Raw genomic sequence first — 13,720 nt, 5'->3', positions numbered from 1 at the left:
GTAGCTCTGTGATCCTGTCGACTATGCTGTCCACTATGCTAAGTGCTGTCGTTGTTCAGATTTATTGACTACACAGACAGGTTCATGACCTTACAATGCGGTCTGTAAATTAGTATCAGTAAGGTTGACTCTGTAGGAGTTTCCTCCAAGCAAGGATGCACAAAGGTGACTGCAGGCTAAGAAGCCTGTCCACTGTGCCGCTATGGGCCTCTGGGAGCCTACCTTCTGCTACAGCCCACTCTGCTGAAATAAATACTTTTGGGAGTGCACTAGGAAACCCCATTTCCTGGCAAATAGTGACACTATATGTGTTTAGCTGTGCACCCACTTGCTGTAAACTGAAAACAGGCAGATAAATGGGGGAAAGGCTCATCTGTTATACAGCTCTCCAACTGTTAAAAAAAACTATGACTCCTAGTAAGCCACGAATAGCCTGTGGCTGTAGGGGTATGCCAAAAGTGGCCATTTTGCAACACCTGAAAAGTCTCAGATCGGAGATCACTGATTTAAATAATTGTTCCCTGTACATAGGTTTTGAACTAAGCGTAAATAAATACCATTAAGAGAATGTAAGCAAAATATCCTAACATTAAAATTCTTTTTACCTCCATTAATTGATGAGTACAGAAGATTCGCTCCAAAATAGAACTGGAAGTCCGTGATCTCCCAGAAGAGCTGTCACTCTCATTTAATGCTACCTGCACCAACAATGAAGTCACACCTGGCCTAAAGTCCTGCTCAGGTCTGAAGATTGGGGACACGGTGAGTTGCCGCCTTTCCAACAGTCATATCCTGTTCTTATAAGGTTTTAGACACAATGTCCAAATTAAAGTGGTATTCCGGGCAAAAACATTTTATACCCTCTATGACTTCTCCTTCCGGATGACAAGCCCCAGCATATCACAGGCAATATCCCCAGGCAGAACTAGAGATTATTGCATCCTTGTACCCAAAGAACCAGGCAACACCAGTCTTCAGGTATAAAATCAGAACTCTTTATTGTGGAACAAGTGTCTCCTTTTATAGGAAGGACATCACAGGGGGAAGGGTCAGTAAAGACAATACAGGTGGCAGTGAGTCTGGGAGATAATTCAATAAAGGCAATACAGGTGACAGGTAGTCTGAGAGATACTCCAATAAAGGTAATACAGGTGACAGATAGTCTGGGAGATAATCCAACAAAGGTGATTAGCTCTCCCTATACAGTGCCTTGAGTGCAAAAGGTGTATTGTGCACAGAAAGTGGACCGTGTGCAGAAAGCTTTATATCACGGGACAACATAAACTGAGGGGTACAAATAGTGATGTCCTAAAGTCCATCCAAGTAGGTAGGGTGACTCTAGGATCCGTCACACCCTCCCATAGATATGAATGGAGGGGGCGTGGCGTGACGTCACGTCCCCAGTCCTGGAAACCCGGAAGGTTTTCGAAACTGGAGATTCAGAACCCGCATAGAAAGTGGGTGCTGCAGGAAGATCGTGGGGGGTCTTAGTAGCGGGCCCCCGCGATCAGACATTTTATCCCCTATCCTTTGGATAGGGGATAAAATGTTTTTGCCCGGAATACCCCTTTAACCTTATTATTCCCATGTAATACAATACCACCAGTGGCTTAGCTATAGGAGTTGAAGTCACAACCAGGTCCTGGTCCATAAGCAGGATACACAAACACTATTAATGTTGCATGGCACATGGTGGGTGCTATTGCATTTAGGGCCAAAGAGCTACAAGTTACACCGTTGTATTCCACTACAGAGAAAATGAAGCATTACATCAGATAAATGGAAACATTGAAACATAGATTTTTTGCCTATAGTCTTACAATTGTAGCTTGTTCTGTAGTATAGTAGCATCCACATGCCTGCAGTAAACGCGCATACACATGTTTCTTGTTAACTACATCCTCCTGATGAGAGGCCAACCACATCTCTGTTTAGAAACAAGATGTAATAGAAAAAAAAAAAAAAAAACAAGAGCGCAGTGTCAGATTTGATTCATTTCGGGAGATAACAAGAATCAAATGTTCTGCATGCAGCTGAAGGATTCAGCATATTTACTGAGGTCACACAATGGCAGCTGCGGTAGTGAGTAACACCCAGTTTGCATATGTTACTTCTCACATTGATAAGATACTATGGTGACCGAGATTGAATATATTGTGGAATAACCATGGTGGCTATAATGGACTCCAGAATACAGCCCTGCGGTTGACACCATTATTCAGCCCTGGTTGACAATCATAGACATTACGAAGGCAAGCAATTTCATGCGACTGCCTCAGATATTAAAAGCATATAGGTAAAAGGGGTTTCTGGGACTTTTTCATTGATGCATATCGTTAGGATAGACTGGAAGGTGAACGACCTCCGTGCAAGTGACTACCCAGGCACCCAGTCAAGGATAATAGTGCAAAAGTCCAGAAATCACCACACAGGCAGGTCATAGGATCAATAAAAGCTGGTTTGAAACCAGCTTTTATTGATCCTATGACCTGCCTGTGTGGTGATTTCTGGACTTTTATATTGTTAGGATAGGCGCAGCCTTCAATATCTGATCACTGGCAGGTCTGATACCTAGCACCACCGCTGATAAGCTGGTCACCACATCTACAGTGCCGACATAGACAGTGAATGGAGCCGGAAGAACACGACTCCGTACATTGTGTACAGTGACCATGCTGGGTTACTACAGCTCAGTTTCCTCTGAAGTAAATGAAAGCTGAGCTGCAGTAACCCAGAGCGACCACTATAGTATACAGCAGCATCCAATCAGTTTGTAATAAATTATAAAACTGCAGAAGTGGTTAATATATACTAATATAGGGGGAGATTTATCAAAACCTGTGCAGAGGAAAACTTGCCCAGTTGCCCATAGCAACCAATCAGCTTGCTTCTTTCATTTTCATGAAGGCCTGTGAAAAATGAAAGAAGCGATCTGATTGGTTGCTATGGGCAACTGGGCAACTTTTCCTCTGCACAAGTTTTGATAAATCTCCCCCATAGTCCTTACATGTTATAAATGCAGCTTTAGGACTGGACGCTTGCTTTAAGACACCTTCCTACATGATTTCAATGGTAATCCTGGAATGCTGGAAGTGGCTCATATGTTTTTAATATGTAGAACTGTATTGCAGCTAAAGTTCAGCATTTACTTACAAAACCGGTTTATCCTACAGCATTATATGTACAGACAAGGTTACACACCGAGATTACATTAGATTTTATGCCACGGACATGACATAGGGCACATTTTTTATGCCAACGACTGACCTGCCAGTATGTTTGCTTTTACTGTGGGGAGGAAATGATAAACCCACATGCACAGTGCACAAAGGGCAATGCTCGCCACGATGCTTCCATTAGCTCCTCCATTCTTATACAGGCAGGAAAGGGGTTAATTAGTTTTACATGCTGACCATACAAATGAATGACCAGCCATATATAACATAGACATCTTCTATAGCAAATGTAGACTGCTATGTAGCTCATAAATATCATATGTGTAACGCATATGCTTTTGGTGGACCTACCTCCTAGAACATAGGGGGAGATTTATCAAAACCTGTCCAGAGGAAAAGTTGCCCAGTTGCCCATAGCAAACAATCAGATTGCTTCTTTCATTTTTAACAAGGCCTCTGCAAAATGAAAGAAGCAATTTGATTGGTTGCCATGGGCAACTGGGCAACTTTTCCTTTGCACAGGTTTTGATAAATCTCCCCCTATCGCTTTATATTATAATATGTTCTTACATTATGCTGTATAGGATCTGCATAAAAAAATAAGTCACAATATGTCTATTGAGGTAGCTATTGGACATGTAGCATATTATATCACTATGAGGCTAGGTTTCCACACAGGTTTTTTTGGTGGCATTTTTGGAAAACTGACACTGTAGTTTTTGAGCAAAAGCCAGAAGTGGATCAAGAAGAAAGAAGAAGTATAAACCCTTCTTTTATATTTCCCATTCTTTATTAATCTACTTCTGACTGTGGCTCATAAACTGCAGTGTCAGTTTTCCCCAAAAGAAAATGCTCCAAAAAACCTGTGTGAAAACCTAGCCTCAGCAGGATACTATTGTGCATTCACATGGCCTAGATTTTCCGAAGAACAAGGGGTGCAAATACAACAACTCCCAATAGCTATGTCTTTGGTGCAATCCAATTTTATCCCAAACTCCTATGGACGTTTTGGCAAATAGGTATCGGGAATTCCAGTTAATAGAAGGGCATTCTGCTATATTGGTGCTGTATGACAAGGTGTTGTGATTACAGCTGGTGGACTCATTGTACTTATGTTGATGTCTGCCTAATAGGTGAGTTTCTCCATTGAAGCTAAACTGCGGGGCTGTCCCGAGGAAAGGGTGAAGACATTCACCATCAAACCTGTTGGATTTAAGGACACTCTCACTGTGACCGTACACTTTGAATGTGACTGTAAATGTCAGAAGAATGATGAACCCAACAGTGTAACATGTAACAATGGCAATGGGACCCTGAGTTGTGGGATCTGCCAGTGTCACCCTGGATGGCTGGGACCCCACTGTGAATGCTCAGAGGAGGACTACAATCCAACCCAACAAGACAGCTGTACCCAAAGTGAGAAGGGCAGTGTCTGTTCCCGAAGAGGGGAGTGCGTTTGTGGCCAGTGTGTGTGTTACAACAATGACTTTGGAAAAGTGTGGGGGAAATACTGTGAATGCGATGACTTCTCCTGCCTACGGTTCAAGGGTGAGATGTGCTCAGGTAAGAAGTACAGATTTACTCAATATATTTCACAATTGATAAGTAACCAAAATTGTTAAGAAATGACAAGCTTAGAGTCTTGGCTACAAATGCTTGCAGTTTAAGTAATAAGATCAATGAACTTGGGTCAATAATGGCATCTGAGAATGTAGATTTAGTGGCTGTTACTGAGACATGGTTTAATGAGAGCAATGACTGGAACATAACCATACCAGGATACTCATACCAAAGATTGCATAAAATCTAAACCTTATGCAAGTTAGTGAGGCCAACAGAGAGTCAGTTGGGGTTACGTTGCAGTTTGGTAATCATGCAGTAACTCATGTAGTGTGATATATAGACCACCTGGCCAAGTTAAAGAATTAGATGATCTACTATTTGAGGAAAATGACAATGAAAGGAGAAGTCATCATTATGAGAGACTTCAATCTTCCTGATATTAACTGTAAAACCAAAATAGCTATTTCTGCCAGGAGTACAGATGTTCTAAATTCCTTACTGGGATTATCTCTACAACAAGTAGATGAGGAGCCAACCCGGAGGGAGGTCATTTTAGATTTAATATTCACACATGGGGATTTGGTATCTAATATAACTGTAGGCAAAAGCTTTGGATCTAGTGATCACCAGTCACACCACACAAAAACAAAAGTTTTGGACTTCAGAAAAAAATGTTTTTCAAAAATTAGATTAGTCCTTATCAGACTGGAACAGATTACATGGAGTCCAGGAGAAATGGGACTACTTAAAGCGTACCTGTCAGATCCAACAAAAAAACATTGTTTTTAATATATGCTTTAAAACATATCAAAAGTTTTTGTATCTGACAGTGCCCATTTAAAGGATACATTATTGAAGGCAATAGATAATTGCATTAGACTTGTCAGTAAAAGCAGAAAAAGGAAGAAACCACTGTGGTACTCCGCAGAAGTAGCCAAACTCATAAAAAACAAAAAGCCAGCATTTAGTAATTATAAAAAAAAAATTAAAAAAAACAGAGCAATGAAGATAGGGAAATCTACAAGATTAGGCAGAAAGAGGCCAAGCAAGTTATAGGAACTTCTAAAGCACAGGCAGAAGAAAAACTAGCTCAGTCTGTGGAAAAAGGGGATAAGCCATTCTTCAGATATATAAAAAAAAGGAAATTAAAACAAGGAATAACTAAATTAAAAACAAAGGAAGGTATTTAGAAGAGAATAAGGGTCTAGCCGACTGCCTTAATGAATACTTCTATTCAGTTTTTACAGAAGAAAACAAAGAAAAAGAACCTCAATTAGGGAGGAAGACTAATGAATCGTTTGATGCATGTGTCTTTACAGAAGAGGTTCTGAGTCAGCTGTCTAAAGTTAAGACAAATAAGTCACAGGGGCCTGATGCGATACAGCCAAAATTATTAAAAGAGCTTAGTGGTGAACTAGCAAAACCGTTAACAGATTTATTTAACCAATCAATGGTAACAGGTGTCATCCCGGAAGATGGGAAATTAGCAAATGTCGTGCCCATTCACAAGAAAGGTAGGAGGGAGGAATCAAGCAGCTATAGGCCAGTAAGTCTGACATCAATAGTGGGGAAATTTATGGAAACCCTACTAAAGTATAGAATTGTGGAACATCTAAAATCCCATGGATTGCAAGATGAAAAACAACATGGGTTTACTTCAGGGAGATCATGTCAAACAAATCTTATAGATTTTTTTGATTGGGTGACTAAAATAATAGATGGCGGAGGGGCAGTAGACATCGCATATCTAGATTTTAGTAAGGCTTTTGACACTGTCCCACATAGAAGACTTATCAATAAACTAAAGTCCTTGAGCTTGGACTCCCAGATTGTTGGGTGGATTAGGCAGTGACTGAGTGACAGACAGAGGGTTGTAGTCAATGGAGAATATTCAGAGCAAGGTCTTGTCACCAGTGGGGACCTCAGGGATTTGTACTGGGACCAATTTTGTTTAATATCTTCATCGGTGATATTGCAAAAGGTCTCGATGGTAAGGTATGTCTTTTTGCTGTTGGCACAAAGATATATAACAGGATTGATGTTCCTGGAGGGATATGCCTTATTATTTCAGAAGACTTAAATGTAGGAAGACAATGTAATAGAGCAGCAGGAAACGCTAGCGGAATGCTTGTATGTATAGGGAGAGGTATAAGCAGTAGAAAGAGAGAAGTGCTCATGCCGCTGTACAGAACACTGGTGAGACCTCAATTGGAGTATTGTGCGCAGTACTGGAGGCCGTATCTCCAGAAGGATATAGATACTCTAGAGAGATTTCAGAGAAGATACTAAACTAGTACATGGATTGCAGGACAAAACTTACCAGGAAAGATTAAAGGACCTTAACATGTATAGAAGAAAGAAGAGACAGAGGGGATATGATAGAGACTTTTAAATACATAAAGGGAATCAACACGGTAAAGCAGGAGAGCATATATAAAAGAAGAAAAACTACCACAAGAGGACATCATTTTAAATTAGAGGGACAAAGGTTTCTGCAGTAATATCAGGAAGTATTACTTTACTGAGAGAGTAGTGGATGCATGGAATAGTCTTCCTGCAGAAGTGGTAGCTGCAAATACAGTTAAGGAGTTTAAGCATGCATGGGATAAGTATAAGGCTATCCTTCATATAAGATAGGGCCAGGGACTATTCATAGGATTCAGATTAATGGGCAGACTAGATGGGCCAAATGGTTCTTATCTGCCGACACATTCTATGTTTCTATGTTGTGCAGGAGGAAAGAAACAAGAATGAGTGTCTACAGCAGTGTTCTCAAACATGTGTCTCCCCAGTTGTTGCAAAACTATAACGCCTATCATTCCCTAACAAAGCTGTGACTGTCAGGTGCATGATGGGAGTTGTAGTTGTTTTGTAGCAGCTTAACAGCCATAGAATGGGGGAAACACTGGTCCACAGTGAATCAAGCAGCTTCAACCTATTTGGTATTTTACATATTGGATACATGTGAAGGCACAGATTTTAGCAGAATCTGTGTAATGGTCCCCATACACCTTACTAACAATGGCCAAACCCACTTCTGTCAGTAGCTTCAGCTGACTGTCTAAGGTATATGGCAGCCTCCCCACTCTCCCTTGAAGATGATGTTGATGGACAGAAGGGTCAGAGGGGGAGGTCGGGAGCTATAACTGTGAGCTGATCAAACGTATGGTAAAAGGTAAGACCACCTTCATGTTTATTGGGTCTCCTGACTTTCCTCTGATAGCAGATGTCAAGAAGATGTTGCAGATAAGTTCCTGGAGGAGATAAGTTGCTGCTAGAGCAGCCTGTTAGCCACTTATTACCCAGATTTTATTTTGTGTGTGTACATATATATATATATATATATATATATATATATATATACATATATATATATATATTGTGGCAGTGTGGCAAGGAAAGGGTGTATTTCCCTTGCTATCTCTGCAGAATGCTCCACCTGTGGCCTGATTAATGAGGTATCGGGAAGGGAAAGTGTGTGTTTAAAAGGAAAAGAAACAGAATAGTTGGGGCTCTCCCTGGGTAACAGCACATCGCTGTAGGGGGAGACACACGGACCCTGTTGAGGAAACACACAGCGAACTGTGAGCGGTCCAAGAAGTGAAGAAGTGGTGTGAACTGTGAGTAACAGGTTGCAGGGGCACATGTTTTATGCTGGCTGAGGGTAGCTCACCAGATAGTAGTCAGGGCATGCTGGTATGTGTAGTCAGTGACCAGACGGTCTAGGACTTTGGTTTGTTCCTGAGTTATGTTTTGTTTTACCTGCAACCTGTCTAAATAAAGCTGGCAAGGTGCCAGGCGTGCATGAATAACCTTTGTCTGCGGGTTTATTGAGTGGAAACGTGTCCCGTGGCAGTGTCCAGGACGATCCCGGAGCTAATCCCCAAGGAGGAATCCTTACAATTGGTGAAGGATGCGGGCAAACACGTTGCTAGGAGCAACCAGTGGTAGAGTTGCAGTGAAGTTGTTGCCAAGAGAAAACTACCGTGCATGGTGCAAGTGGGAACTCTTTTTCAGAGAGGAGACAGTGGGATGAGCCCAGCTGTGGAGTACAAGAGCAGGACTGCGCCTGTGGTGAAGTTGTTGCTAGGGGCAACAGATCGCATCAAGCGAGTGGGCGCTCTTTCTCAAGTAAGGAGACAGGTGGACGGGCCACCTGCAGAGTGCAGATTACGTTTTGAGACTGTGTATAAAGGCGTTGCTAGGGGCAACGAAAATTTTTTGTTGGCAAGCGGCTGACATTTCGGCAGAGGACTATACTGTGTTTGCAAGGTTTGAAGTGTTGCAAGATGGATGTCCTGATAAGTGCTTTGTTGCAGACTGCTGCAGTACAAGAGGAAGCAAGCTTTGCAGAGTTTGAAAAGATTGCTACACATGAGGCATGGCCCAAGACACACTGGGGAAACTTGGTGTTTGGATTCATTGGAGGAGATGCCCAAAAAGTTCATTGTGAACTGGATCCAAAGATCTTACGGGACTATGAGAAAGTCAAGACAGAGATCCTGACTAAAGTGGGAGTAAGCCAAGCTCCAAGACTACAGTGTGCACTGCAGCCTAACAGTGATGCTGGATTTAAAGTTGCAGAGCTACTTAAAGAGCAAGTGGAGCGATGTTCCGCAGCAGAGAAGCTGGTGAGAGATGTCCAGCACCAGCCCTTAACTCACTGGACGGCAAGAGATTCTGGTAAGACTGTTCCAGGGGTTATGGGGGCCATGTTTAGTGACTATGAGACTGTGCATAAAAAGGCTGAGTCGGAGGGTGGTGTTTCCCTAGTTGACTGCGTGAACAGTGTTCAAGGTGGTACCAACCTATGTCCAGTTGCAAAATCATTTGAGGGTGCGGAACCCCTCATGAAGACTGATGGGACTGTTCACACTGTGCAGATCGGATTGAAAAAATCTGGTGAACAGAAAATGTTAAATGCAGGACTGGGAGAAAATGTAACAAAACACACTTTGCCTGAGTTAGGTCCTAGTGCTATGAACTGTCCTGTAAATTTTGAACATGTGCAATCTGATAAGGTTTTTGTTGAAAAACTTATGTTGATGTGTTCAGATGTAAAGAGTACTGCTGCCACCTCTGACAGGACAAAAGAAAACCTGTGTGAGCTGGAAATAGAAGGTAAAAAGATGACGGTTTTGTTAGACCCTAGATGTGTAATAAGTCTGGTAAAGTCCAGCAGGAGAAAGCCAGACCCCGCTATAGTGTCTATGCAGGCTGGTATTTGGGGTTATAAAACGGTTAATGTCTGTATTTCTACTCCCTATGGTACTATAGGTCACAAGGTTGCAATAGAGCCCTCCTTGGAGTATGATGTAGTACTGGGGACGGATTTTCAATTTTTTCAGCAATTATGGGAAGACTGTCAGGTGACTAGAGCAGGTACACCTGATAGGCCCACAACACTTGACTTGCATCACACACTAGTGGAGAGTTACTCAGCAGAGGCTGAGGACGGGGAGTGTCTGCAGTCACTAGATGTAGGTCAGATAGGGGTCTGCCAGACTGCTGGGGGAGCTGAAGACCAGACCGTGAGTCAAGTCCAAGAGGATCCAGCGACTCAAGTGACAAGTGTGCCTCTGACTGAAACAGAATCTTCAGTGAAACCAGAAACGGATCAGGTACAGGAACATCGGTTCCATCTGCCAGCTGAAGATGAGCCCAAGGTGGGGCTAGAGTTGCGTGGTCATCTGGAAGAGGTGACTGGAAAAGAAGCTACAGAGATGTCTGTGGATAATGCAGAAGTACTGAAGAGAGTACATGTGGAGCTGGGTGCTGCGCTTACTGTCACAGACAGAGTCCTGAGTGAAGGAGATGTGATGTCTGGACCAGAGATGGATCGTGACCAGGAAGGTCGAACCACTGGACCAGATGTTGTTGCAGACCCAGGAGCCCTAGACCTTTCTGCTAGGCAGCAGAGAGACAGTGTTGAAGTGAAAGAGAAGTCTACCAGTGAGCAGAGAGACAGTCCAGAGAGACTGTCCAGGAACTACCCTGAAGCCCAAGTGGCCAAGACCCTTGAAAAGGGGGAGACTACTCCTAAAGGTGGAAAAGAGTCTGAACGAGTTGGCTTGAAGGAAGAGACAGGCCAAGCACAGGTGACTGTCAGAGGACAAGAGAATGTCACAAGGTCCAGCAGTGAGAGTAAGGAGACCGCTGTAAGTAAGAGATCTCGGAAAAAACGCGCTGGTCTTGGTAAAAAAAGGGAGCAGATCCAGAACCTTGAAGAAACCTTACAGATGGTTTCTGCTAAATTGTCTCAAAAGGAAGAAGTAGTTCATCACCTGACAGAGGAGAAAGAAAAAACGCTTGCAGACTTGAATAAAGAGCAGGAAGCGACGCTTCAGCTGCAGAAAGATATGGAGCTTCACAAAAGTGAGTTTGCGGCTCTGCAGGAGGAACTGTCCCGCTCCCAGGGTCTTATGACCAGCAAGGAGAGAGAATTGGAGATTCTGGCCAAGCAGATCTCATTCAAGGATGAAGAAGTGAATGTCCTGTGTGGGGCATATCTGGCTCTACAAAGTGATCACAAGGCTAGGTTGGTAGCCATGGAAGAGCTGGAGAAGGAGAAAGTGGTAATGGCTCATAAGGTGCAGAGCCTGGAGGTGCAGAACGAAACGCATATTAAGTCTCGCGCAGCTGCCTTGTATTCACTGGGTACTCAGCTCTCTGAACAAGAGGCTCAGCTAAAAGTCTATGAGCAGAAAGTGTCCAAGATGGCGCAACTGAATAAAGACAGTGAGCAGATGAGAGAACAACTGCTGTCCCTGGAGGATACTGTCAAAAACTTGACAGAATTGCTGGAAAGTGAGAAGAAGAACTCTGCTAAGCTCAAGAGTGAGAAGCAGAAATGTTTAAAGCTGGAAGGGGACATGAAGGTCCTAGAAGAAAGCCGTGACCAAGTTATAGTAGAACTGGCTAACGAGAGGTTAAAAGTGTCTCAGATGGAAACTGAGGCCAAAGCCACAGCCGTCCGTGTAAAAGAAGAAAAACTGCTTGTGGGGCAAAAGCTACTGGAGACAGGGATGCTTTCTCTAAAAAAGGCAGAGTCTGAACAATGGACGCAAGAAACAGTAGAGTCTGAAGACCATGAGAAGAAGCCATATGAAAGGTCCTCTGAAGCTGCAGAGATATTGACATTGCATGGTGAAAATTCTGAGGCAGAGAAGTTCTCTGAGGTAGAAGTTAAACCAGAGATAACTGCAGAAGCTGCAAGTAAAGTCAGTGACACATCTGAAGGTGCAGGTGAAAAACTAGCTAAAGGAGCCAAGAGTTCTCAGCCTAAAAAGGAGCCTGTGAAAGTCTGTGTCCCTAAAGAAAGGGCTAATAAGAAAGCAGAGTCCTTAAAAAGAGGTCACTGTGATAGAAGACTGGGTCGTGGTGGAAACCCTGAGAGGCACTGGATTAGAAAACACTGGAAGAAAGTCCGCAGAAGTAGAATTTAGAGAAGAGTCCGTCTCAAGGAGAAGAGGGACAGGTGCATTAAAGGGAAGCCTCCTGAAAATGTGGAGGATGACTTAGAAGACCTGCAAATGGGTGATACAGGCTCGGTTGGCCACCAGCAAAGTTCGTGCAATGGTCATACCAGTGACAGAAGAAGACAATGGCCTAGAGCATCTGCCTTGTCCGCACCTAGTGTCCAGAGCACTGCACAGACCAAGATGAAGAACCTGGTGTTGGAAAGGTGTGACATGAATGGAGCTTTTTACAAGGAATTTGTCAAAGGTGACCAAAAGTCTTGTGCTCGGTGGCTGATGAAAGTGCGAATGAAAGAAGGGTGCACCATTGAAGTGGTGCAGATAAAATCTATTGATGAAGGAAGCCAAGTGCCTCAAAACCTGTTGGACGTAGTTGTTCAAGGAAAAGGAAAGGCAGTTGGCCTTTTGAATACAAGTGCTCCTTCCCGGTGGTCTGAGCAGAGGGGGGATATGTGGCAGTGTGGAAAGGAAAGGGTGTATTTCCCTTGCTATCTCTGCAGAATGCTCCACCTGTGGCCTTATTAATGAGGTATCGGGAAGGGAAAGTGTGTGTTTAAAAGGAAAAGAAACAGAATAGTTGGGGCTCTCCCTGGGTAACAGCACATCGCTGTAGGGGGAGACACACGGACCCTGTTGAGGAAACACACAGCGAACTGTGAGCGGTCCAAGAAGTGAAGAAGTGGTGTGAACTGTGAGTAACAGGTTGCAGGGGCACATGTTTTATGCTGGCTGAGGGTAGCTCACCAGATAGTAGTCAGGGCATGCTGGTATGTGTAGTCAGTGACCAGACGGTCTAGGACTTTGGTTTGTTCCTGAGTTATGTTTTGTTTTACCTGCAACCTGTCTAAATAAAGCTGGCAAGGTGCCAGGCGTGCATGAATAACCTTTGTCTGCGGGTTTATTGAGTGGAAACGTGTCCCGTGGCAGTGTCCAGGATGATCCCGGAGCTAATCCCCAAGGAGGAATCCTTACAATATATACAAGCAGTTGGTTGACTGATAAGCACAGATACTTAGCTCTCCAATAGTTTCATATAGCCATCTTTAAAAATTGGTCCATACAGATACAAAATATCATCCCACTACATCAGTCAGTGCAAAAATCTGATATACTAGAACTTTGATATTTGTCAGGCATAGACAATAGATATTAGTCATTGATAAAAATAGCTAGTCCACACAGCCTTGAGTCTATACCTTAAAAAGTTGTTCAATATAGAGCTCACTTTAATGATTCTGGCCTCAGTGCCACATATGTTTGCCAAAATGGGATGTTGCCTTATATGTGCAGGTACAGTCACAGGCCCCGTTGACTTTAATACCTGAACATAGTCATCTAGTGACTATGCTTGGGTCATTTTCTGCACATATACATGTATTGCTTTTGTACTCAAAAGCACAGTACATCACACTAATAAATACCATTAAATACCCATATATGTGAAATGACTCAAACATAGTCACTAGTTGACTAACTTCAGGCCAATAAAGGAAATCTGTCCTC

At 43.1% G+C, this 13,720-nt stretch overlaps 2 protein-coding genes across 2 annotated transcripts in view; one reads left to right on the top strand and one right to left on the bottom strand.

The window, feature by feature from the left end:
* Positions 1 to 13,720, bottom strand: part of WNT3 (Wnt family member 3) — a 455,111-nt gene that overhangs the window by 375,558 nt on the left and 65,833 nt on the right. The gene's annotated exons all lie outside the window — the stretch shown is intronic.
* Positions 1 to 13,720, top strand: part of ITGB3 (integrin subunit beta 3) — an 88,601-nt gene that overhangs the window by 30,935 nt on the left and 43,946 nt on the right. The window contains exons 9-10 of the mRNA XM_056548703.1: positions 628 to 762; positions 4,310 to 4,739. Of these exons, the coding sequence (XP_056404678.1) occupies positions 628 to 762; positions 4,310 to 4,739 (565 nt within the window). The remainder of the gene's footprint in view (positions 1 to 627; positions 763 to 4,309; positions 4,740 to 13,720) is intronic.

The sequence above is a fragment of the Hyla sarda genome, chromosome 12 (genome assembly GCF_029499605.1).
Source record: "Hyla sarda isolate aHylSar1 chromosome 12, aHylSar1.hap1, whole genome shotgun sequence".
NCBI classification, from domain to species: Eukaryota; Metazoa; Chordata; class Amphibia; order Anura; family Hylidae; genus Hyla; species Hyla sarda.
Note: the sequence above shows the minus strand (reverse complement) of the source record. Positions and strands in the feature narration are given on the sequence as shown.